We start from the raw sequence: 25,342 nt of genomic DNA, 5'->3' as shown, positions 1-25,342 counted from the left end.
AATCAGAAGGCCATTGTGGCAGAAGCAGAGTCAGCCACATCGTGGTCCCACCCGTAGATCACTGGTTTTGAAGATGGCCATAAGCATGGCTTCAGAGTTCAACAGAATAGGGCTCCACCACTTGCTTATTTGTTGTGCGACTGTGGTTAACTTAGCCTCTCTGAGCCTCAGTTTACTCATCTGTAAAATGAGGACGACATAAGAGCATGTTTGCCAAGGGGCACGTGAGCTGCTGCTGGACCACATCAAATGGCATCGTGACCGAGGCCCTCCCCCATCATGGGGAAAGGGCAAGTGAAATCAGTTATCAAGTGCCCTAAAAGCATGAAAGCTGGCCCAGATTTTTTAAAAAATTAGAGTAAAAATAAAAAACCTAATAAGGAGAAAAAGAACACTCACTAAGCCCTACAGTGACTTGACTTCATAGTGACATATGTCACTGTCACCATGACGTAGATTCACTGCTGAGTCCACCAAGAGGATACTAAATGGAGCAAAGGGGGGGGGGGGTGGATTTCTACAATGCTTCTAGAATCACCTAACTTGACAATTTTAACCAGATTTTCAATCTTAAAAAAAAAATGCTTTTGGTAATTTTAGGAAAACATTAGTAATTAAACAAATTTTCGAATGAAGCCCACCCCAAATACTGACAAAAAGTCTTAATCAGCTATCTCATAAAACAGTGTTGACTATATCAGTGGGTTCTCAACCTTGGCTGCACAAAATAAATCATTTGGGGGCCTTTAAAAGTACCCATGCCGAGACCCTGCCCCAGAAAAATCCAAATCTCAGGTAGGGAAGGGTGAGCGTTTAGAAATAGCTTCCCAGGTGATTCCTACAGCCAGGACTGAGACCACTGGTTTGGACTCACCCCGGTACTAAGCATAGGGATGATTCACACACTTGGTGACTGAGGCTGTGGATCTCAACCCTGGCCTCACGTTAGAATCACCAGGGAGCTCTTAAAAATCCTAAGGCCCCGTCCTAGACCAATGGCATCTCAGTCTCTGGGGTAAGACTCAGGCTTCCGTACTTTTGAAAGCTCCCTAGGTGATTCAAGTTGCAGCCGGGGCTGAGAAGCACTTGTCTAAAGGGTACAGTTAAAAAAAAGAAAAGAATGTGTCCTGTAAAATCTTAGGTCTGCATTTTGCAGCAGGTTATTAATTACGTGGCACTGCAGTCAAATCCTACTTACCTGTGAATGGCTTCTCTGTTACGAGGAGACATTATGGGCCCGTTAGGGATGCAGGGAAGGTAGCTAACATTATTAAGCACCTACTATAAACCAGGTGCTTTCCGCCATCATCTCACGTAGTTCATACAGTATCCCAGTGAAGCAGGTGGTGTCATCCCCATCTTAGTAGGTGAGGAACTGAGGCTCAGAGAGGCTAACTCATTTACATCAAGTCATTTCGATAGTAAATTTGCCTCCAAGATCTGGGCCCGAGGCCACACTGCCCCGCGCAGGGTGGAAAAGGAGAGCGTCTCTTTGTTTCTGACTACATATTAAAGCTAAATGATTTGTTGGGTTCTCTGATTTGTTTCTACTCCCCTCTGTTAGCCTCGATAAATGAGAGCTGACTACACTGTTTATTCGAAAAGGGTGATCTAGGTGTAAATTTATTACTTAAGGAAAAAAAGAGAAGCATATATCTAACAATTATTTCATATTTGCTCTCCTTCAACTTGACAACAGATTTTGCAGTAGCACTGTAACTGCTGAATGCTTCTAGCTGGTTCTTTCCCCAGTAAAGGGTAAGTAATAAGAACCAGGATGTGGAAACTAAACGTTTACCTTTGCTTAAAAAGGCAAACATTTTTCTCCCAAGTGACTTTGAAGATTAGTAAAAAATAAAAACCAATCCAAATTATGGACAGGGCTGTCAATCATTCATCCTGGTCCCTTGTGTCTCCTATTCTCTGACAATCCTAGTGCTTCCACATAGATCAAGACACAGCCCACAGTTTGCAATCCCTTCCAGCAGAGCCGGCTGTCATTAGTGACAGGCAGGCCCACCTCACAATCCCCTCTGACAGGCAGGACAAGTGGGACTTCTTGCTTCTCTAGCAATCTCCCAGGAAAGCTTCCCAGACAAACGTCAGAGACCCACTGTCCTAAAATATAGGGCTTTTAAACGGCTGCATTACTTATGCTGAATGCTAATAGCAGTTCTAGAAGAAAAAAAAAAATCCTGTGTAATTGTTTCTAGATTCATAGTTTTTTCTTAAAGTCTAGATTTATAGAACCTAGGATTTGTACACTTGGAAAAGATGGCCTGTTATGTAGATGCAGTTTTCAACCTGGTCAGTGATGACAATAATAAAGGGTCTCACTTACTGAGTGTGATGATGTGGTTCTGGGTCAGAAAAGTGATTTACATCTTCACATAATGCTCATTGGGTTATGCTGTCCCCGTTTTGCAAGTGAGAAATGTGTCCCAGAGAAATGTCATGTGCCTAATGTCACACAGCTACTGAGTGGCGGCCCTGGAGCCGAGATGCTACAACCCTCTGAAACAAGACGGGGCTTTCCCACAAAGTGTACCCTGAAGGGCAGTGGTTTGTGATTTTTTCACTTAGGACCTCTCTGAGAATGTGAATCTGTTGGTCTCTCTCCCTCTAAGGAGAAACACTTGCAGGATTTGGATGAGAGGGGCTGACGGAAGCCCCACTCAACACTCCATCCCTGCCTGTCACCCTGTGGACTCTGTAGACGTGACCGTGGCCCCTGCTCATCCCAAGGGCATATGCCCACCGTTACCTCAGCACCTTGACTGTCTCCATCCACTGCACCTGCTCACTCTCCCAGGGGTCCACCTGGATCCAGTCGGACGTCTGCAGGGCCAGCCGGGCCATGGCCACCCGGTGCCGGGCAGCCACGAGGTCCTTCTTTCCGTAGTTGTCATTGACAGGAGAGATGATACCCCCGATCACCTGGTACCTGCCTAGGCAGCAGAGAGCAGTGGTGTTGCTGGTACAGGACTTTGTCACCTGGCAGCTGGAATTCAGGCAGGTGCTAAAAATCTTGGGGTCTCGTCCTGAGTGGGATCAGACCCTAGCATTCTCTGCTGGGCGGGCCAGCTCCCTTGGGCCAGGTAAAGGTGCTACCTCAGGAACCACGTGCCTCTCCTCCAGAGGCTTCTACACCCTGGAGTAGCTGAGAGCATGCCGTGAGGGTGGAGCTGAGGCAAGGCTCCCAGATAGCAATGTGGACGGTTAGGGTCAGAGTATGTTGGAGGAACACGATGACTCCCCCTGCCTGGGACTTACAGGGGCACTACTGTCCTCTAATCATGTTTGGGACAACAGTTACACATGGTTTCTTAGCTCAAGTAGGGGATTTTGTGGATCAAAGAGGAAAGCATGACATTTAGCCTGAACCAGGTGGGTGGGTGACGGGATGTAGGCTCACTGCACAGGCCCACCATTGGCTTTGGAGGACTGTGCTGTTAAGGGAATGGGAAGGCCTACTTTGGAAAAGATGTAAGCTGTCTTATGAGAGATGTTGCATGGCTCAGTGACTGAAGAATGGGGCATTATAGGTTTAGAGCTGCAGTGAATTGTAGAAGCTACAGAGAACCACCATGGAAGGAGTATGAATGGGTCTCAGAGAGACGGTGGCTGGAACTTGGGTGAAGCTCTAGTTCTATCACTCACTAGGATGTCTTAGGCAAATTACCAAGCTATTTGCAAAAATAAAACACTTAGCCATTTGAACTTCAGTTTTCCTACCTGTAAAATGGGATAATGCCTGCTTGGCAGGACCTCGTGGTAAGGACGAAATTAGATAATGTTTATGAGGGGAGATAATATTTTGACTTCGTATATGATACATTTAAAAAAATTGTGTTATAAAATATCATATGCATATAAAAGGACATAGAGTTTGACAAAGAGTTATAAAGTATATCCTGTTCTAATCCTCACCTAGGTTAAGGAACAGAAGTTCCCTATCACAGCCTCCACACTCTGATGGAAGCTCATCACTATTCTTACTTTTATAATATTAATTCTCTTGCTTTCCTTTATAGCTTTACCATGTATTTATGCATCCTTAAAATACACAGGTTGATTTTGCCTGCTTTTGAAACTTTTAAATATGGAGCCATACTCAATGTATTCTTTCATTAAGCCTTTTTCACTTTGATAAAATTCATGTAGTCCGGGGCTTCCCTGGTGGTGCAGTGGTTGAGAATCTGCCTGCTAATGCAAGGGACACGGGTTCGAGCCCTGGTCTGGGAGGATCCCACATGCCACGGAGCAACTAGGCCTGTGAGCCACAACTACTGAGCCTGCGTGTCTGGAGCCTGTGCTCCGCAACGAGAGAGGCCATGATAGTGAGAGGCCCGTGTAACACGATGAAGAGTGGCCCCCGCTTGCCACAACTAGAGAAAACCCTCACACAGAAACGAAGACCCAACACCACCCTAAATAAATAAATAAATAAATAAATTAAGAAAAAAAGAAGAGTAAATCCTATTAAAAAAAATTCATGTAGTCCAACCAGTTTTATTGTTGCATAATATTCTTTTGCATGATTACATACCAAAGAATTGATCTATCTTACTGTTGATGGAGTTGGTTTGATTCTGGCTTTAGACAGTTACCAACAATGCTGCTATGAAAATGCTTGCACAAGTCTCCCTGTGTGCACAAGCATATCTTTCTTAGGATATGCACCTACGAGTGGAACTGCTAAGTCATTGGGTAGATGTATTTGCAGCTTTACTAGATAATGCTAAAAAATTTTCTAAAATGGTCATAGATATTTACTCTCCAACCAGCGGTGTATGAGCGTTCACTTGCTTCACACCATCGAGCAAATAACCATACAGGGTTATTGTCAGGATTTTCCCATCTGATAGATGTGTAGTTATATCTCATTGTGGTTTTAATGTTCCTTTTCCTGCTTACCGATGAGCCTGAGCATTTATTCATATATATTATTAGACGTTTTAGCTTAATTTTTTTTTTTTTTTTTTTTGCGGTACACGGGCCTCTCACTGCTGTGGCCTCTCCCCTTGCAGAGCACGGGTTCCGGACGCACAGGCTCAGCGGCCATGGCTCACGGGCCCAGCCGCTCCGCGGCATGTGGGATCTTCCCGGACCGGGGCACGAACCCGCGTCCCCTGCATCGGCAGATGGACTCTCAACCACTGTGCCACCAGGGAAGTCCTTGAGCTTAATTTTTTCGTGAAGTGCCTGTTCAAATCTTTTGCTCATATTTTCGGTTGTCTGCCTGTTTATCATTGATTTGTAAAGTTCTTTATCTATTCCAAATATTAGCCCTTTGCTGGTTGGTTACATGTGTCATAAATACCTCCTCTCACTTGACGGCTTGTCTTATTCTTTTTATGGAATCCTGTGAAAACAAACTTTCTTAATTTTTATGTAGTTGGGTTGTTAGTTTTTCTCTTTTATGGCTAGTGCCTTTTGTGTTATGAGGACGTTTTCCTAATTACCTCATAAAAGCTCTATAGTTTTGTTTTGCACATTTGTGTCGCTGTGCATGATGTGCATCCTATTAAATTATTTTCCATTTGGATAGTCAATTATTCCAGCATCATTTACCAAAAAGACCTCTTCTGCCCCGCTGCTGTGCATTGTCACCTGTGTGGAACTCCTAGTGTCCATCTGTGCATGGGCCTGTTTCTCCGCTCTCTATTCTGTTATGTGGCTGTATTTGCCATCCTTGTACAACGTCACACTGCCTTGTTTAATAGAGCTTTAGTCCACATCTTGATATCTGGTTAAGTAAATCCTCCCGCCTGTTCTTCAAGAGTGTCTTCGCAATTCTTGACTTTTTGCATTTTCCACATAAATTTTAGAAAGCAGTTGTCAAGTTCCACAAAGATGAAACAGCTCCCCAGCCCCCCAAAAACCCTGCTGAAATTTGATAGGAATTGAATCAAATCTATAATTCAATTTAGGGAGAACTGACATTCTTACAATAATGAGTCTTCCAATCCACGAGCATGGTATATCTTTCCATTTGTTTAGGTTTTCTTAAATGTTTCTAAATAAAATTTTATAATTTTTCTTGTAGCGCACTTAACACATCTTTTGTAAGATTTATTCCTAGATTCTTGATCTTTTTGATGTCACTATAAATGGCATTTTTAAAGTACTCTTTTTCCTGCTGTTGATATGTAGAAATATAATTGATTTAGGTATCTTGAATGTGTATCTAGTAAATTTGCTAAACTCTCTCATTAATTCTAATAGTTTATCTGCAGAATCTTTTGAATCTTCTATGTCCAAAATAATACCATCTGAAAATACTGACAATTTTGCTGTTTCATTTCCAATCCTTTTACATTTTATTTTTCTTGTTGCATTGTTTAAGACCTCTAGAATACTGCTGTATAGAGATGGTGTTAGCAGGCATCCTTGTGTTATTCCCACTATCAGAGGAAAAACTTTCAAGTTTCATTATTACGTATGATATTTGCTGTAAGTTTTCTGTAGATATCCTTTTTCAGTTGTGGCAGAGACCATGCCATGTGTTCATTAAGACCCATTTTTATTTTTCCTCTGTCTGGGCATATAGGAAGCTAATATTTCTGTTCCTCTTGAAATTAGGTTGTGTTTTTGTGATTTGAATGAGTTATAGTCATTTGGATGTGGGTGGAAGTGATGTATGCCCCACGTAGACTTGGCCATAAAAACTCTTACATGATGCTCTAGCTCTTCATAGTGAATCTGAAAGCTGTGATTAGGATAGAAAAGCATATGTGGACTACCAGGATACCTGAGACACAGCTTGGAAGGGAACTGCCCTGTAGATCTTCTGAACCTACAAAGGATTTATCTGATGAGAGAGAAACTTTATTTAATGTGTTAAGCTCCTCAACTTGGGGGATTTGTTACTGCAACTTAGCCTGGTCTATCCTGACAAATATGTTATTTTATTTTATTTTATTTATTATTATTTTTTTTTGCGGTACGCGGGCCTCTCACTGTTGTGGCCTCTCCCGCTGCGCAGCACAGGCTCCGGACGCGCAGGATCCAGATGCGCAGGCTCAGAGGCCATGGCTCAGGGGCCCAGCCACCCCGCGGCACGCGGGATCCTCCCGGACTGGGGCACGAACCCGTGTCCCCTGCATCGGCAGGCGGACTCTCAACCACTGCGCCACCAGGGAAGCCCCAAATATGTTATCTTAAAAGAGGCATTTAATATCCAAAATATATAAAGAACACATACAACTCAACAATAAAAAAAAGCAATTTGAAAATGGGCAGAGGAGCTGATGGACATTTTTCCAAAGAAGACATACAGATGACCAACAGGCACATGAAAAGATGCTCAACATCACTAAACATCATGGAAATGCACATCAAAACCACAATGAGATGTCACCTCACACCTGTTAGAATGGCTATTATCAAAAAAGACAAGAAATATGTGTTGGTGAGGATGTGGAGAAAAGGGAACCTTCTTGCATTGTTGGTGGGAATGTAAATTGGTGCAGCCACTGCAGAAGACAGTATGGAGATTCCTCAAAAAATTAAGAATAGAACTACCATACAATCCAGCTATCCCACTTCTGTATATTTTTCCAAAGAATACAAAAATACTAATCTGAAAATATATACATACCGCTATGTTCCCTGCAGCATTATTTACAATAGCCAAGACATGGAAGCAACCTAAGCACCCATCAACAGATGAATGGATAAAGGAGTTGTGGTGTGTGTGTGTGTGTATATATATATATATATATATATATATACACACACACATACACAATGGAATACTACTCAGCCAGAAAAAAGATGAAAAAACTTGCCATTTGTTAGAACATGGATGGACCTTGAGGGTATTAGGCTAAGTGAAATAAGTCAGATGAAGAAAGACAAATACTGTATAATTTCACTCATATGTGGAATATAAAAAACTAATAAACTAAAAAAAAACAAATAACGAACAAAGCAAACCAAACAAAAACCAACACAAACCCATAGATATAAAGAACAGAGTAGTGGTTACCAAAGGGGGAGGGGTGGAGGGAGGGTGAAATGGGTAAAGGAGATGAGTCTCCTTTACCATACATGTCTCCCATATGGTGACAGACGGAAACTAAATCTTTGATGGTGAGCACTTTGAGGGTATACAAAAGTAGAAATATTGTACACGTGAAACTTACATATTGTTATATATAAATATTATCTTTATAAAATAAAAAAGAGACATTCCCAGCTAGTCAGTTTGAGCTTTTGTCATAAATGAATTCTCTGAAACTCTTGAAATGACTGTGTGATATTTCTCCTTTAGTCAGTTAATACAGTGCATTGCATTGATTAACCTTCTAATCTTTATCATTGCATTCCTGAGATAAACTCGGTTTGGTCAAGATATATTATCTTTTTAATGTGTTGATGGATTCACTCTGCTAATATATTTTTAGGGAGCAAGAGAAGTCTATAATTTTATTTTCTCTTAATGTTCTAATCAGGTTTTGGTATCAAGGTCATGCTAGCCTCATAAAAAGTGTTGGGAGTCCCCTCCTTTTCCTATGCTCTGAAATAGCTTGTGTAGGATTGAAAAAACATTTTTTTCCATTAAGTGTTTTCTAGAACCCATCAGTGAAGTCTTCATGAGGCTGGAGTCTAATTTGTGTGAAATTTTTTGACTAATGATTTAATTTCTTTAATGGTTGTAAAATGATTCAGATTTTTATTTCTTCATTATAATTTTTGGCAACTTGCATTTTTTCTAGGATTCTTTTCATTATATCTACATTTTGAAATGTACTGGCATAAGGTTGTTTCCAATATTCTCTTATCTGTTTAGTTGTTGACACCATCTGTAGGGATGTTCTTTTCATTTCTAATGTTGGTTGTGTTTCCATTCTTTTTCCTTGCTCAATCTTGCTAGAGGTTTGTACTCTTATTAGTCTTTTCAAAGAACCAACTTTTGGCTTTATTGCTCTTCTCTACTGAATGTTTGTTTTCTATTTCATCAGTCTCTGTTCTATTTCTATTAATTCTATCCTCCTCCTTTCTTGGTGCTATTTTGCTCTTCTTTTTCTAACTCCTGGTGATGGATACTCAGCTAATTTGCCATTTATCTCATTTTCTAATAAACACAGTTCTGGCTATAAAAATTCCCTCTAAGCATGACTTTACTTGCATTTACTTTTTGATATGTAGTGTTTTCATGATCATTCAGTTCAAAATACTTGCTAATTTTTATTATTACGACTTTTTGATCCATGAACTATTTAGAAGTGTTTTTCCTAATTACCAAACATATTGAGATTTTTGGTAATCTTTTTGTTACTGATTTCTAGCTTAGTTCACTGTAGTCAGAGAACACACTCTATTGATTTCAATCTCTTGAAATATGTTGATACTTGCTTTATGTCCTAGGATATGATCAGTTTTGGTAAATGTTCCATGTGTACTTAAAAAAATGCGTATTCTATGATTGTTGGGTGCAATGTTCTGTCCATTTACTTAATATTGTTAATTGTTTTGTTTAAATCTATGTTCTTACTGATTTTTTTTTCTGCCTGTGTATTACTTATTGAGAGGCATGTTAAAATCTCCCACTATGATTGTGAAATTTTCTATTTGTCTTTTCAGTTCTTTCAACTTTTGTTTCTTATATTTTAATATGTTATTAAAATATACATTAAGTTCCTATATATTTACGATTCTTACATATCTGTGAATCAAGTCTCTTTCTCTCTAGTAATAGTTTTTACTTAAAGTCTATATGCCTGATAGTACTATAGTCTCAACAGTTTTATTTTGATTAGTATATGCACGTCATATATTTTTCACCCTTTTACTTTCAATCTTTCTACACTTTTGTTTTAGGAAAGTCTTTTGTAAATAGCCTAAAGCTGGATTAAAAAATTTGGGGGGTCAAATTTGACAGTTATTGACTCTTAATTGGAATGTTAAGTTCACTTACATTTAACATGAATGCTAACAGATTTAAGTTTAAAGCTACCAACTTATAGAGTATTTTCTTTCTTCCCACACAAATCTATGTTATTTTTTCCTCTTGTCCTGCCTGTGTTTGGGCTTTATTTCATTTTCTTTTCTCTTGGATTGGAATTATATATAGTCTCACATCCAAAGTAAATGAAGACCTTTCCTCTCTTCCTCAACAACATGGGGACTAGAGAGCTCTGTCCATGCTAGTCTTGTACATATTTTAAGACTATTGTTTCCCCTAACCCTATTAGACCTTATCATTCTGTTTTATACAACCAATGCTCACTTAAATTTACCCATGTATTTGCCATTTTCTTTGCACTCCATTTCTCTTTGCATATCAGACATGCTTTCCGGGAATCACTCTCCTTCTGACAGAATATATCCCATAGAATTTCCTGAAGTTAGTGACTTCATGCTTGAAAGACATTTTCAAGATATTACCCTCACGCTTTTATTAGACATGGAAAATTCTTAGTTATTATCTCCTCAGAAAATGCCTCTGCCCCTGTACTCTGCCCTCTTCCTCTAGCTCTCTGATTGTGTATACGTAGCCACCATGTTGCCTACCCTCTCTTCTGAAATTAAAAACAAATCTTTTTCTCTCTCTCCTCCATTCTTCATAATTTCATTTGATCTATATTCCAGTTCACTAAGTTTGTATTTTTCTATCTATAGTCTGATTCCAAATTATTCACTGAAATTTTTTTAAAGTCTTTTAATCTAAAAACATGTAAATATCTCCATTTGTCTAGGTCTTCTTTGATTTCTTTCTCAGTATTTTTGAAAATTATATAAATATTTTGTTGATTTGTACCTAAGTATTTCATTTTATTTAGATCAATTGTAAATGGTATTATGTTTTTAATTTTGGTTCACATGTTTGTTATTAATATACATAAACAAGATTGATTTTTGTTTGTTGATTTTTATCTCACTTATTCTAAGAGATCTAAAAAAAACAAATTCCTTGGCATTGTGTACCTAGACAACCATATCACATGCAAATAGAGAAAGTTTTATTTCTTCTTTTCCTACATGTATGCCTTTTATTTCTTTTTTTAATTTATTTTTTTATACAGCAGGTTCTTATTAGTCATCCATTTTATACACATCAGTGTATACATGTCAATCCCAACCTCCCAATTCATCACACCACCACCCCCAACCTCCCGCTGCTTTCCCCACCTTGGTGTCCATAGGTTTTTTCTCTACTTCTCTGTCTCAATTTCTGCTCTGCAAACCAGTTCATCTGTACCATTTTCTAGGTTCCACATATATGCGTTAATATACGATATTTGTTTTTCTCTTTCTGACTTCACTCTGTACGACAGTCTCTAGATGCATCCACGTCTCTACAAATGACCCAATTTCGTTCCTTTTTATGGTTGAGTAATATTCCATTGTATATATGTACCACATCTTCTTTATCCATTCGTCTGTCGATGGGCATTTAGGTTGCTTCCATGACCTGGCTATTTTAAATACTGCTGCAATGAACATCGGGGTGCATGTATCTTTTTCAATTATGGTTTTCTCTGGGTATAGGCCCAGTAGTGGGATTGCTGGGTCATATGGTAATTCTATTTTTCATTTTTTAAGGAACCTCCATACTGTTCTCCATAGTGGCTGTACCCATTTACATTCCCACCAACAGTGCAAGAGGGTTCCCTTTTCTCCACACCCTCTCCAGTATTTGTTTTTTGTAGATTTTCTGATGATGCCCATTTTAACTGGTGTGAGGTGATACCTCATTGTAGGTTTGATTTGCATTTCTCTAATAATTAATGATGTTGAGCAGCATTTCATGTCTTTCTTGGCCATCTGTATGTCTTTGGAGAAATGTCTATTTAGGTCTTCTGCCCATTTTTGGATTGGGTTGTTTGTTTTTTTTAATATTGAGCTGCATGAGCTGTTTATATATTTTGGAGATTAATCCTTTGATGATTTGTTTGCAAATATTTTCATCCATTCTGAGGGTTGCCTTTTCATCTTGTTTATGGTTTCCTTTGCTGTGCAAAAGCTTTTAAGTTTCATTAGGTCCCATTTGTTTATTTTTGTTTTTATTTCCATTTCTCTAGGAGGTGGATCAAAAAAGATCTTGCTGTGATTTATGTGGAAGAGTGTTCTTCCTACGTTTTCCTCTAAGAGTTTTATAGTGTCTGGTCTTACATTTAGGTCTTTAATCGATTTTGAGTTTATTTTTGTGTATGGTGTTAGGGAGTGTTCTAATTTTATTCTTTTACATGTAGCTGTCCAGTTTTCCCAGCACCACTTAACTGAAGAGACTGTCTTTTCTCCATTGTATATCCTTGCCTTCTTTGTCATAGATTAGTTGACCATAGGTGTGTGGGTTTACCTCTGGGCTTTCGATCCTGTTCCATTGATCTATATCTCTGCTTTTGTGTCAGTACCATATTGTCTTGATTACTGTAGCTTTGTAGTATAGTCTGAAGTCAGGGAGTCTGATTCCTCCAGCTCTGTTTTTTTTTTCCTCAAGACTGCTTTGGCTATTCAGGGTCTTTTGTGTCTCCATGCAAATTTTAAGATTTTTTGTTCTAGTTCTGTAAAAAATGCCATTGGTAATTTGATAGGGATTGCACTGAATCTGTAGATTGCTTTGGGTAGTATAGTCATTTTCACAATATTGATTCTTCCAATCCAAGACAATGGTATATCTCTCCATCTGTTGGTGTCATCTTTAATTTCTTTCATCAGTGTCTTATAGTTTTTGGCATACAGGTCTTTTGTCTCCCTAGGTAGGTTTATTCCTAGGTATTTTATTCTTTTTGTTGCAATGGTAAATGGAAGTGTTTCTTTAATTTCTCTTTCAGATTTTTCATCACTAGTGTATAGGAATGCAAGAGATTTCTGTGCATTAATTTTGTATCATGCAACTTTACCAAATTCATTGATTAGTTCTAGCAGTTTTCTGGTGGCATCTTTAGTATTCTCTATGTATAGTATCATGTCATCTGCAAACAGTGACAGTTTTACTTCTTTTCCAATTTGGATTCTTTTTATTTCTTTTTCTTCTCTGATTGCCATTGCTAGGACTTCCAAATCTATGTTGAATAATAGTGGTGAGAGTGGACATCCTTGTCTTTTTCCTGATCTTAGAGGAAACACTTTTTCACCATTGAGAACGATGTTTGCTGTGGGTTTGTCATATATGGCCTTTTTTAAAAAAATTTTTCTTGCTGTACACGGGCCTCTCACTTCTGTGGCCTCTCCCATTGTGGAGTACAGGCTCCGGATGTGCAGGCTCAGCGGCCATGGCTCACGGGCCCAGCTGCTCCGCAGCACGTGGGATCCTCCTGGACCGGGGCACGAACCCATGTCCCCTGCATCAGCAGGCGGACTCTCAACCACTGTGCCACCAATGAAGCCCAGTATATGGCCTTTTTTATGTTGAAGTAGTTTCCCTCTATGCCCACTTTCTGGTGACTTTTTTTTTTTTTTATCATAAATGGGTGTTGAATTTTGTCAAAAGCTTTTTCTGAATCTATTGAGATGATCATATGGTTTTTATTCTTCAATTTGTTAATATGGTGTATCACATTGATTGATGTGTGTACATTGAAGAATCCTTGCATCTCTGGGATAAATCCCACTTGATCATGGTATATGATCCTTTTAATGTGTTGTGGGATTCAGTTTGCTAGTATTTTGTTAGGATTTTTGCATCTATATTCATCAGTGATATTGGTCTGTAATTTTCTTTTTTTGTGGCATCTTTGTCTGGTTTTGGTATCAGGGTGATGGTGGCCTCATAGAATGAGTTTGTGAGTGTTCCTTCCTCTGCAATTTTTTGGAAGAGTTTGAGAAGGATGGGTGTTAGCTTTTCTCTAAATGTTGGATAGAATTCACCTGTGAAGCCATCTGGTCCTGGAATTTTGTTTGTTGGAAGATTTTTAAACACAGTTTCAATTTCATTACTTGTGCTTTGTCTGTTCTTATCTTCTATTTCTTCCTGGTTCAGTCTTGGACGGTTATACCTTTCTAAGAATTTGCCCATTTCTTCCAGGTTGTCCATTTTATTGGCATAGAGTTACTTGTAGTAGTCACTTAGGATACTTTGTATTTCTGTGGTGTCTGTTGTAACTTCTCCTGTTTCATTTCTAATTTTATTGATTTGAGTCCTCGCTCTCTTTTTCTTGATGAGTCTGGCTAATGGTTTATCAATTTTGTTTATCTTCTCAAAGAACCAGCTTTTAGTTTTATTGATCTTTGCTATTGTTTTCTCTGTTTCTATTTCATTTATTTCTGCTCTGATATTGATGATTTCTTTTCTTCTGCTAACTTTGGGTTTTGTTTGTTCTTCCTTCACTAGTTCCTTTAGGTGTAAGGTTAGATTGTTTATTTGAGAATTTTCTTATTTCTTTAGGTAGGGTTGTATAGCTATAAACTTCCCTCTTAGAACTGCTTTTGTTGCATCCCATAGGTTTTGGATCGTCGTGTTTTCATTGTCATTTGTCTCTAGGTATTTTTTGATGTCCTCTTTGATTTCTTCAGTGATATCTTGGTTATTTAGTAACGTATTGTTTAGCCTCCATGTGTTTGTGTTTTTTATGTTTTTTTCCTTGTAGTTCATTTCTAATCTCATAGCGTTGTGGTCAGAAAAATGCTTGATATGATTTTAATTTTCTTAAATTTACTGAGGCTTGATTTGTGGCCCAAGATATGATCTATCCTGGAGAATGTTCCATGCGCGTTTGAGAAGAGAGTATAATCTGCTGTTTTTGGATGGAATGTCCTATAAATATCAATTAAATCTATCTGGTCTATTGTGTCATTTAAAGCTTGTGTTTCCTTATTAATTTTCTGTTTGGATGATCTGTCCGTTGGTGTAAGTGAGGTGTTAAAGTCCCCCACTATTATTGTGTTACTGTCGATCTCCTGTTTTAGAGCTGTTAGCAGTTGCCTTATGTATTGAGGTGCTCCTATGTTGGTTGCATATATATTTCTAATTGTTATATCTTCTTCTTGGATTGATCCCTTGATCATTATGGAGTGTCCTTCCTTGTCTCTTGTAACCTTCTTTATTTTAAAGTCTATTTTATCTGATATGAGTATTGCTACTCCAGCTTCCTTTTGATTTCCATTTGCATGGAATAGCTTTTTCCATCCCCTCACTTTCAGTCTGTATGTGTCCTAGGTCTGAAGTGGGTCTCTTGTAGACTGCATATATATGGTTCCTGTTTTTGTATCCTTTCAGCAAGCCTGTGTCTTTTGGTAGGAGCATTTAATCCATTCATGTTTAGGTAATTATCGATATGTATGTTCCTATCACCATTTTCTTAATTGCTTTGGGTTTGTTTTTGTAGGTCTTTTTCTTCTCTTGTGTTTCTCACTTAGAGAAGTTCCTTTAGCATTTGTTGTAGAGCTGGTTTGGAGGTGCTGAATTCTCTTAGCTTTTGCTTGCCTGTAAAGCTTTTGATTTCTCTATCGAATCTGAATGAGATCCTTGCTGGGTAGAGTAATCTTGGTTGTAAGCTCTTCCCTTTCATCACTTTAAGTATATCATGCCACTCCCTTCTGGCTTGTAGAGTTTCTGGTGAGAAATCAGCTGTTAACCTTATGGGAGTTCCCTTGTATGTTATTTGTCATTTTTCCCTTGCTGCTTTCAATAATTTTTCTTTGTTTTTAATTTTTGCCAATTTGATTACTATGTGTCTAGGTGTGTTTCTCCTTGGGTTTATCCTGTATGGGACTCTCTGCGCTTCCTGGACTTGGGTGGCTATTCCCTTTCCCATGTTAGGGAAATTTTCAACTATAATCTCCTCAAATATTTTCTTGGGTCCTTTCTCTCTCTCTTCTCCTTCTGCGACCCCTATAATGTGAATGTTGTTGTGTTTAATGTTGTCCCAGAGTTCTCTAAGGCTGTCTTCATTTCTTTTCATTCTTTTTTCTTTATTCTGTTCTGTGGCAGTGATTTCCACCATCCTGTCTTCCAGGTCACTTATCCGTTCTTCTGCCTCAGTTACTCTGCTATTGATTCCTTCTAGTGTAGTTTTCATTTCAGTTATTATATTGTCATCTGTTTGTTCTTTAATTCTTCTGGACCTTTGTTAAATATTTCTTGCATCTTCTCAATCTTTGCCTCCATTCTTTTTATGAGGTCATTCTTCACTATCATTATTCTGAATTCTTTTTCTGGAAGATTGCTTATCTCCATTTCATTTAGTTGTTTTTCTGGGGTTTTATCTTGTTCCTTCATCTGGTACATAGCCCTCTGCCTTTTCATTTTGTCTTTCTGTGAATGTGGTTTTTCTTCTACAGGCTGCAGGATTGTAGTTCTTCTTGCTTCTGCTATCTGCCCTCTGGTGGATGAAGCTATCTATGAGGCTTGTGGAAGTTTCCTGATGGGAGGGACTGGTGGTGGGTAGAGCTGGCTGTTGCTCTGGTGGGCAGAGCTCAGTAAAACTTTAATCCGCTTGTCTGCTGATGGGTGGGGCTGGGTTCCCTCCCTGTTGATTGTTTGGCCTGAGGCAACCCAACACTGGAGCCTAGCTGGGCTCGTTGGTGGGGCTAATGGTGGACTCTGGGAGGGCTCATGCCAAGGAGTACTTCCTAGAACTCCTGATGCCAGTGTCCTCGTCCTCATGGTGAGGCACAGCCACCCCCAACCTCTGCAGGAGACCCTCCAAAACTAGCAGGTAGGTCTGGTTCAGTCTCTTATGGGGTCACTGCTCCTTCCCCTGGGTCCCAGTGCACACACTACTTTGTGTGTGCCCTCCAAGAGTGGATTCTCTGTTTCCCCCAGTCTTGTCAAAGTCCTGCAATCAAATCCTGCTAGCCTTCAAAGTCTGATTCTCTAGGAATTCCTCCTCCCGTTGCTGGGCCCCCAGGTTTGGAAGCCTGACATGGGGCTCAGAACCTTCACTCCAGTAGGTGAACTTCTGTGGTATAAGTGTCCTCCAGTTTGTGAGTCACCTACCCAGCAGTAATGGGATTTGATTTTATTGTGATTACGCCCCTCCTACCATCTCATTGTGGCTTCTCCTTTGTCTTTGCACGCGGGGTATCTTTTTTGGTGAGTTCCAGTGTCTTCCTGTCAATGATCATTCAGCAGTTAGTTGTGATTCTGGTGTTTTTGAAATAGGGAGTGAGAGCTTGTTCTTCTACTCCAACATCTTGAACCAATCTCTTGCCTTTTATTTCTTGATTTGAGACCTTTCCTTTTTTTCCCTAAAGTAAGCATTTAGTGTTATAAACTTCCTTCTCTGTTCTGCTTTAGCTGCCACATTATTTGCTACATTTTAATATGTCGTATTTTTACTTTCATTCAGTTCCATGTATTTAAAAAATTTTATTTTGAGACTTTCTCTTTGACCCATGGATTATTTAGCAGTATGTTGTTTAATTTCCAAGTGTTTTAATATTTTCCTGTTGTTTTCCTTTTATTGATTTCAGTTTGATTCCATTATGGTCAGAGACCATAATCTGTATGACTTCAGTTCTTTAAAACTTGTTGAAGTTTGTTTTATGACTCAGAATATGGCCCATTTTAGTGAATGTTCCATGGGTGTTTGAAAAAAAATGTGTATTCTGCTGTTGTTGGTGGAGAGTTATACACACATGAATTAGATCCTGTTGGTTGATGGTGTTGTTCAGTTTTTCTATATCCTTGCTGATTTTCTGTCTAGCAGTTCTGTCAGTTGCTGCAAGTGGAGTGTTGAAGTCCCACCTGTGACTGTGAACCTGCCTATTTTGCTTTTCAGCTCTTACCAGTTTTTGCTTCATGTATTTTGAGACTCTGGTTTTTGGTGTGCACACATTTAGGATTATTAGGTGTTCTTAGCTGAACTTTATTGAACTTTTAATTTCATTTATTTTAGATGTCATTTCTAGAAGTGCTGATTTATTCTTCATCAAATCTGATAAGTCCTTTTTATAAAAAACATAAGCGTAACTTGAAAAATCTGTATCTGTGCACAACAATGTTCATAGTGGTACTATTTACAATAGGTAAGACATGAAAGCAACCTAAGTATCCATCGACAGATGAATGGATAAAGAAGATGTGGTACATATATACAATGGAATATTACTCAGCCATAAAAAAGCACGAACTAATGCCATTTGCAGCAACATGGATGGACCTAGAGATTATCACACTTAGTGAAGTAAGTCAGACAGAGAAAGACAAATATTATATGATATCACTTATATATGGAATCTAAAAAATAGTACAAATTAATTTATAAAACAGAAACAGACTCACAGACATAGAAAATAAACTTATGGTTACCCAAGGGGAAGGGGGGAGGGATAAATTGGGAGTATGGGATTAACAGATACACACTACTATATATAAAATAGATAAGCAACTAGGATTTACTGTATAGCACAGGGAACTATATTCAATATCTTGTAATAAACTATAATGGAAAAGTATTGAAAAAAAGAATATATATATATATATATATATATATATATATACTGCTGAATCACTTTGCTATACACCTGTAACTAACACAATATTGTAAACCAACAATACTTCAAAAAGCAGAAAAATAAATAAATAAATAATCTGTATCTGACAATGCCAATTTCAAAGTCTCTACAGGTTATTTTTGCTGTTGATTCTGCTACTTCTATTCATATTGTTCTGTTTCTTTTGCGCTTAGCTGATTTTGACTGTGTGCTGGTCAATGCCACTAACTAGTTATCTGGGGGGCTCCCCAAGGCCTAAGACAGATATGCCTTCCTCCAGAGAGACTTCATGTTTGCTTTCACCAGGTACCTGGCTGGAGTTATTAAAAGTCATGGATGACCTTAAGTCAAGTTCTCAACTTGAGCTTCTTTGACTAATCCAGGCAGAGGGCTGACGTGTGGCCATTTCTTCCTAGCAATATTTTATGCTTTCCTTTTGCTTCCGCTTGCCTTAGTGTCAAGGCACCAAGGCTTTTCTGAAGTCCTCTAGGATTGCGGGAGGAAAGTGGGTTAAGATCTAGTTCATCCTGGTCCTGAGGGTGCAGCTCCTGGGAATCTAGCTTCATGTGGGAGAAGTCACCCATAAGGCTCCCAGCTTGGGAGGGCTCCAACTTTGTATTCTTTCCCTCTTGCCTTGTATGGCCACTGAGTCAAACCTTTGTGGGCAGTACTGTCAAGTGCCCACCAGGGGTCCCGGTGGCATACTTACCTCCCTGGTTACAGGTGTTTATCTCTTAGGTGGTCTGAGACATCCCCTCTGTCTTTTCCATTTTAAAAGTGAAGTCTGAAAAATGTTCTATCCACCATTTCTTGTTGCTTTAGTGGGAGAGTTGATCCAAAGAGTGCAGCCTGTCCCCTGGAAGGTGGAAGTTCTCTGATGCATTTTTCCATCTCTGGGAAACCTGGCTGCCCTAGGGTCCTCCATCATGGAGGCTGAGGCTCCCACTGCTCAGGGGGGTGGCAGAACCAGCTGAGACTAAGGAGAGGACATTCAGCTTTTGACTTCCAGAACTGGCTCCTGAAACTCATTTCAGAGGAGTGCTTGTGAAGGTCAAAGCTTTCATTTGGAAGATCCAGGCGTTGAGAGAGAAAGATTGATTTAAGTTGCAAAAGTTACCCTTAAAAAAGTCAAGAACCAGAGCCCAGGGAGTCAGAGGACACAGTTTTACTAAAATCCACAGAGCGGTAAGAAGGAGAGAATGTGAAGATGGAAATGGAAGGCCCTTTCTGGGCTGAGGGTGGGGTGGGTGGAGAAATGAGCAGCAGAGCAGAGAAGAGCTTGGTAGGAAAGGTTTGTGTGATGGAGCATTTAGACCTGAGTTGAGGCCTGCTCCCTACACCCTCCTACCCTTCAGAGACAAAACCTGGTGTATGTTGGGTGCAAGAGGCCATAGTGAAGAGGTCCAGTTGGGTTTGGAAACTGCAGAGCAGACGGACTTGTATTTTGATTCCCACCTGGAATTCTAGGAGGAGACCATCTCCCATTGCCCTGTGCCAACACAGAACAGCATCCACACAGTGGAAATGGCAGTGTGTCAAGTACAGGCAGAGAGAGCTTCAGAAAACACCCCCTCCCGTGCCTTCCAAGTCCCCCTCTGCTCCAGCAGGGCATGGTAGAAACCAGTACAAATTCTCAAGGTTCCTCGAGAGGAGTAGTGAGGGAGGCTGAGAATTAACAGTCAGTAGGGCTACTGGGCGGGGGTACAGGGTACAGGGTGTGCAGCCCAAAGCCAGAGGCCATGGTGTTGGCAGTGCCAGGGAGAGCCCAGCATGGGCCCAGATAGCAGCAGTTGTGCCTGAGCCAAGAGAAGCTGAGGAGGTCTCAACAGTGGAGGCAGAGAGAATAGAGGCCAATGCCCAAGGTCAAGGGCAGACCCCAAGGCTGAAGGACACTGAGGGCCAGAGGCCCCTTTTCAGAGGCCAGGATGATAAGCCACCTCGGATGCTTAACTTACTCCTGGGAAAATAGGCGGAAAAGAGAAACTTGATCGCAAAGTGACCTATAAGAGAATAAGCTTAAAATCAGAAGGTAGTTACCTTAAAGTAGCAATTTTCTTTTCACCGTTCATGGAAATGGTGACTTAAGAGCAAGTCAAGTGTTGTAGAAAGCAAAGGAAGCTATTCTTCTGCACATCTGAGTCTCATGTTAGACATGGAAGACGTTAGTTCTTTCTCTTTTCCTCTTTGAAAGAAATGGGGGTCAGGAGAACTAACTTCTGTTGGGAGCTGACTCTCTTGGGTCATTTACATACATTTAACCTTCACCTCAATCTCTGTTTTACAGGGGTGGGGGGCCAGGGGCTCCTCCAGGCAGCCCTGCTGAGCATCTTGGATACTCAGGTGTCACCTGGGATGGTTTAGCTCATTTTGACGGGGCAGGTTGTACACTGAGAAATCAATGCTTTGCTATAGCTCCCAGGAGAGGAGAGTCAATAAAAATAACAGTTTGAGCTAAAACTCCTTCTTGCCCTCTAAATGGTCATGAGTTTAAGCCTCTTTTGTTCTCCACAATGCTACAATCCCAGTGTTGCCTCATGCGACCCCCTCTCCCTCTTGCTACGTGGAGGTACTTCTCCGGTGACCCAATGCAGCCCACACACACCTCCATTACAGCACTTGTATGGTAATGATCTGTTTGCCTTTGTCGTTCTCGTGAGGCTGAGAGCTCCTTAAGGATGCAAACCTGTCTTTTCATTCTGGATAACATGGCCAGCACTTCACTTCACATGAAGCTATCCCATCCTTCCCTTGGAGTTATCATAGTAATACGTGGCTATGTGTTTAACATGGCTGATAGAATTCCTTTTTCGTTTATCTCTACCCCTCCGGAAATTCTAACAAAATGGCAGTAAAGGAATAAAAGAAGTATGAAATCACAAGGGCAAAGAGAGTGGGAAAGGAGACAACAGTAGGTGGGAAAGGTCAACACAATTTTGGAAGCTGGAGAGCTGATGAACAACGGTACCAGAGCCAGCAGAGCTGCAGGCAGGGAAGGCGGTAAGGGTCAAGCTGCCACGCATGGCAGAAGCCCAGAGGAGCCAACAGCCTCCCAGTGGGGGTGGGTGCCAGAGGGCCCGAACACAGGAGGACTAGCTGAGGGTTTGTCTAAGGAGCCCTTGTTCTCCCATCCTGGCAGAAGGCCAGATTTCTGCTTTCTGCCAAGGTTGGACCAGAGACCCTTGACTCCCAGGCATAGCTGAGGGGATGTGGGATTACTATCCCTAAGACAGGAGGGTCAAGTCTGGCTTCCAGAATACCAGATTGGAGCCATCTCTCTGGACACGTACAGACACAGTCAGGGGTCTTGGACCCAGGAGCTGGACATATGCCATCAGGCCCACCAACTTCACCCACACACCCAGAGTTTCTGGATGACACTTACGGCCTGATCTGCAGATGGGAGTGGACAGCTCAGGAAGACACCAGTTTTAGAAAGGTGCTGACCATGAAAGACAGAGACCAAAACAGCCATCCAGAGAAAAGGAACTAGGGGGACACAAAGGTAAGGCAGAAAGCAAAAGGAAGCTTCAAAAATCTCCAAATAATATTTTCAGAAGACAAGAGACGATATCCCATCCATCGATAGGGTATCGATATCCCATCGATATCCATTCTTGGATATCCCATCCAAGAATGGCTTTTTTTTTTTTTTTTTTTTTTTTGTGGTACGCGGGCCTCTCACTGTTGTGGCCTCCCCCGTTGCGGAGCACAGGCTCCAGACGCGCAGGCCCAGCGGCCATGGCTCACGGGCCCAGCCGCTCCGCGGCATGTGGAATCCTCCCGGACCGGGGCATGAACCTGCGTCCCCTGCATCGGCAGGCGGACTCTCAACCACCGCGCCACCAGGGAAGCCCCATGAATGGCTTTTTTTAAATTAAAAAAAAAAAATCAGAAAACAGGACAAAGTTCTTAGAAATTAGAAAAATATTCGCTCAGTTGACAATATTCACCAACTGACTCTCACATGCCAGGTGCTGTGCTGGGTGCTGGCGAAATACAGTGGGGATGAGGCAGACCAATTCTTTTCCTCAAGGAGCTTATACTCTGGTGGATGACAGCGGCAACAAAATAAGTTAGGAGAAGAACTGGAAGATACATTTGAGGAAATCATATGCTAAAAAGGAGATCAACTTAGAAGACTGATCTCGGAGGTGAAGCATCTGACTAATAGACATCCCTGAAAGAGAGAACAGAGGGAGGAAAACATCAAAGAAGTAACACAAATATCTTCCCAGACTAGAAGGACCTAAGTTTTCACAGTCAAAGACCCTCTGTGTGCCCAGCACCCTGAATAAAAGAACACACTGGCAAACCACTGTAAAATTTCAGACCACCAGTTTTAAAGAGAAGATTCTAAAAGTTCCCAGAGAGAAAATAAGAGATTGTATACACAGGACTGGGACAGCGTTGGACTTCTCAACAGCAATTCTGGGATCCAGGAGACAGTGAAGCAAGTCTTCAAACATTAGAGGAAAATTATTTCCAGCCTGGAATACTATATTTGGCCAAACAACCAATTAATTAGGATGGCGTTGGCAAACTTTTTCTATTAAGGAACAGATATTGAACAGTGTAGGCTTTGTGGGCTGCGTAGACTCTTGGTGGCATACTCCTCTTTTCTTTTTTTTTTTTGGCTGCACCACAGGGCATGTGGGATCTTAGTTCCGTGACCAGGGATCGAACCCGTGCTCCTTGCATTGGAAGTGCAGAGTCTTAACCACTGGACCACCAGGGAAGTCCTGGCATATTCCTCTTTTTAAACAACCTTTTATAATGTAAAAATATCATTCTTAGCTCACAGAAAGCATGAAAACAAGCTATAGGCCAGATTTGGCCCATGGGCTGTAGTTTACTGATCTGTGCATTGGAGTGTGGCATAAACTTGTGTTCATATATGTAAGGTCTCAGGAAGTTGATCTCCCATAGATTCTTTCTCAGAAAGATGCTAGAGGATGCACTCCACCAAGACAAGAGAGTAAACCAAAAATAGCAGAAGGCATCGGATCTAAGAAACTAGGGTTCCAAATCGGGAGACAGGCAAAGGGAATCCCCAGGAAAACAGCGTTGGGAAATCCCAGTTGACACTGGTGTAGCAGGCATAGAGAGCTAGCTGTCCAGATAGGACCTTGAGGGCTCCAGGAAGGATACGAGCAGAAACAAAATGGAATAGACAGATTACCATGAGTTTGTTTGTATTAAGAAGAGTTTGAGAGAATTTTTTTGGGGGAAAATTTGGAACTAAATTAGTGATAGGTATAAGGAACCCAAGGAAACAGATAAATGCAGCAATTATTAACTCTAGGAAAAACCAAAGTTTATATGAGAGGCAATAAAATCTTAGTGTAATACACGGTTTAGTTAAAATGATTTAGCAGACATAAATGTAAACAATAAATATTAATTTAACCCAAAGCTGTGAGCTAATCAATTTGGGAGCATATGGTGGAGATGAAGTATAAGTGTGAGGGTGGAGTTGTGAATGCTAAATTCTCCTTTTACATAATTGGAAGCCAACAGATAATGTCTGAATCTGAAAATTCAAGAAACAGCAGTATAAGCTTATTATTTAGAAACAGGGAGTCAAATACCAGAGAAAACAGCTAAAGAAGTCAAAAGTGATTTCCCTGGGAACCAGGAATCAGTGGTGGGAAAGAGTGGAACAAACACTACTATAAGCCTTATAATAACTTTTATTATAAATATGTTTATATATTTATAAAATAAATTGAAAAATTGATGTACTTTGTAGAAATACTTCAGTATACTGGAAGTGTAAAGAATGAAAAATTAACAAAGAGGTTAATACTGTTTATATTTTGGATAGCTTTCTTTGTCTTTTTCTTCTATTTCTTCATATGGTGTAAATTCAATTTTGTATCTTCTTTATTTAGATTATATCATAAGCATTTTTCTTGGCCATTAGGACTCTGAAAACACCATTTGTAATGGCTCTATAGTAATAGAGGTTTAAAAAAATTTATGCTGGAATCAATATATTGTGACCATCTTTGTAGATCTTGGTTTCAAGTTTTGGATACATTTTTAAGATAAATTATTAGAAAGGAAAACTACCGGCTTCAACGTTTTGGGTGATTTTGCCACATCTTGCTAAACTTCTTTTCAGAAATTTTGAGCAAAGGGAGAGAGACTGCAGCACAGTATGAGAGAGTTCATCTCTCCCCACACTGGTCAGTACTGGGACTACTCAATTTAAAAACACCTGCCAGTTTGTAGGAATTGCTTGTGGTTTAAATTTTGCTTTTAAAATGACTTGTGTGATTTGTATTATTTATTAGATATTTCTATATCTCCTTTTGTGAACCTTCTGCTCTTATTTGTTACTCATTTGTCTACTGATGTGTATGAATAGTTTTAAACAAGTATGTGAAGTGTTTGCCTGTTGGATCTGTTGGCAAACATATAGAGAGGATTCTCCTCCAAATCATGGACCTTCCCCAGCTCCTGTCTGGCTGCTAGGAATTAGGCCCAGGTATTCATCCAACTAAAACTCCCCACGTCCATGTGCAACAAAGCCAGTGTTCATCTCAGGGTTACAGCTCTTCCTTGATTTACGACAGGATTAGTCCCATCATAAGTGGAAAATAAACCATCATAAATTGAAAATATCATTTAGTCAAAAATGCACTTAATACACCTAACCTACCGAACATCCTAGCTTAGCCTAGCCTACCTTAAACACGCTCGGAACACTTACATTAGCCTACAGTTGGGCAAGATCCTCTAACAGAAAGCCAAGTTTATAATAAAGGGCTGGATAGCTCCTGGAATTTCTTGGATACTGTACTGCAGAATGGTTGGATGGGTACAGAATGGTTGTAAGTGGATCAATCGTTTACCCTCATGATTGCATGGCTGATGGGAGCTGCGGCTACTGCCGCTGCCCCAGCATCACGAGAGGAGCGTACCACACATCACTAGCCCAGGAAAACAT

At 40.2% G+C, this 25,342-nt stretch overlaps 1 protein-coding gene across 2 annotated transcripts in view; it reads right to left on the bottom strand.

Moving 5' to 3' along the window:
* NMNAT3 (nicotinamide nucleotide adenylyltransferase 3) overlaps nucleotides 1–25,342 on the bottom strand; it is a 116,276-nt gene that overhangs the window by 9,899 nt on the left and 81,035 nt on the right. For both annotated transcript variants that reach the window (XM_067737670.1, XM_067737669.1), the window contains exon 3: nucleotides 2,765–2,948. In XM_067737670.1, coding sequence (XP_067593771.1) covers nucleotides 2,765–2,948 — 184 coding nt within the window. The remainder of the gene's footprint in view (nucleotides 1–2,764; nucleotides 2,949–25,342) is intronic.

Source organism: Pseudorca crassidens, chromosome 5 (assembly GCF_039906515.1).
Source record: "Pseudorca crassidens isolate mPseCra1 chromosome 5, mPseCra1.hap1, whole genome shotgun sequence".
NCBI lineage: Eukaryota > Metazoa > Chordata > Mammalia > Artiodactyla > Delphinidae > Pseudorca > Pseudorca crassidens.
The sequence above is the reverse complement of the archived record's forward strand: the minus strand, read 5'-3'. Positions and strand labels throughout refer to the sequence as shown.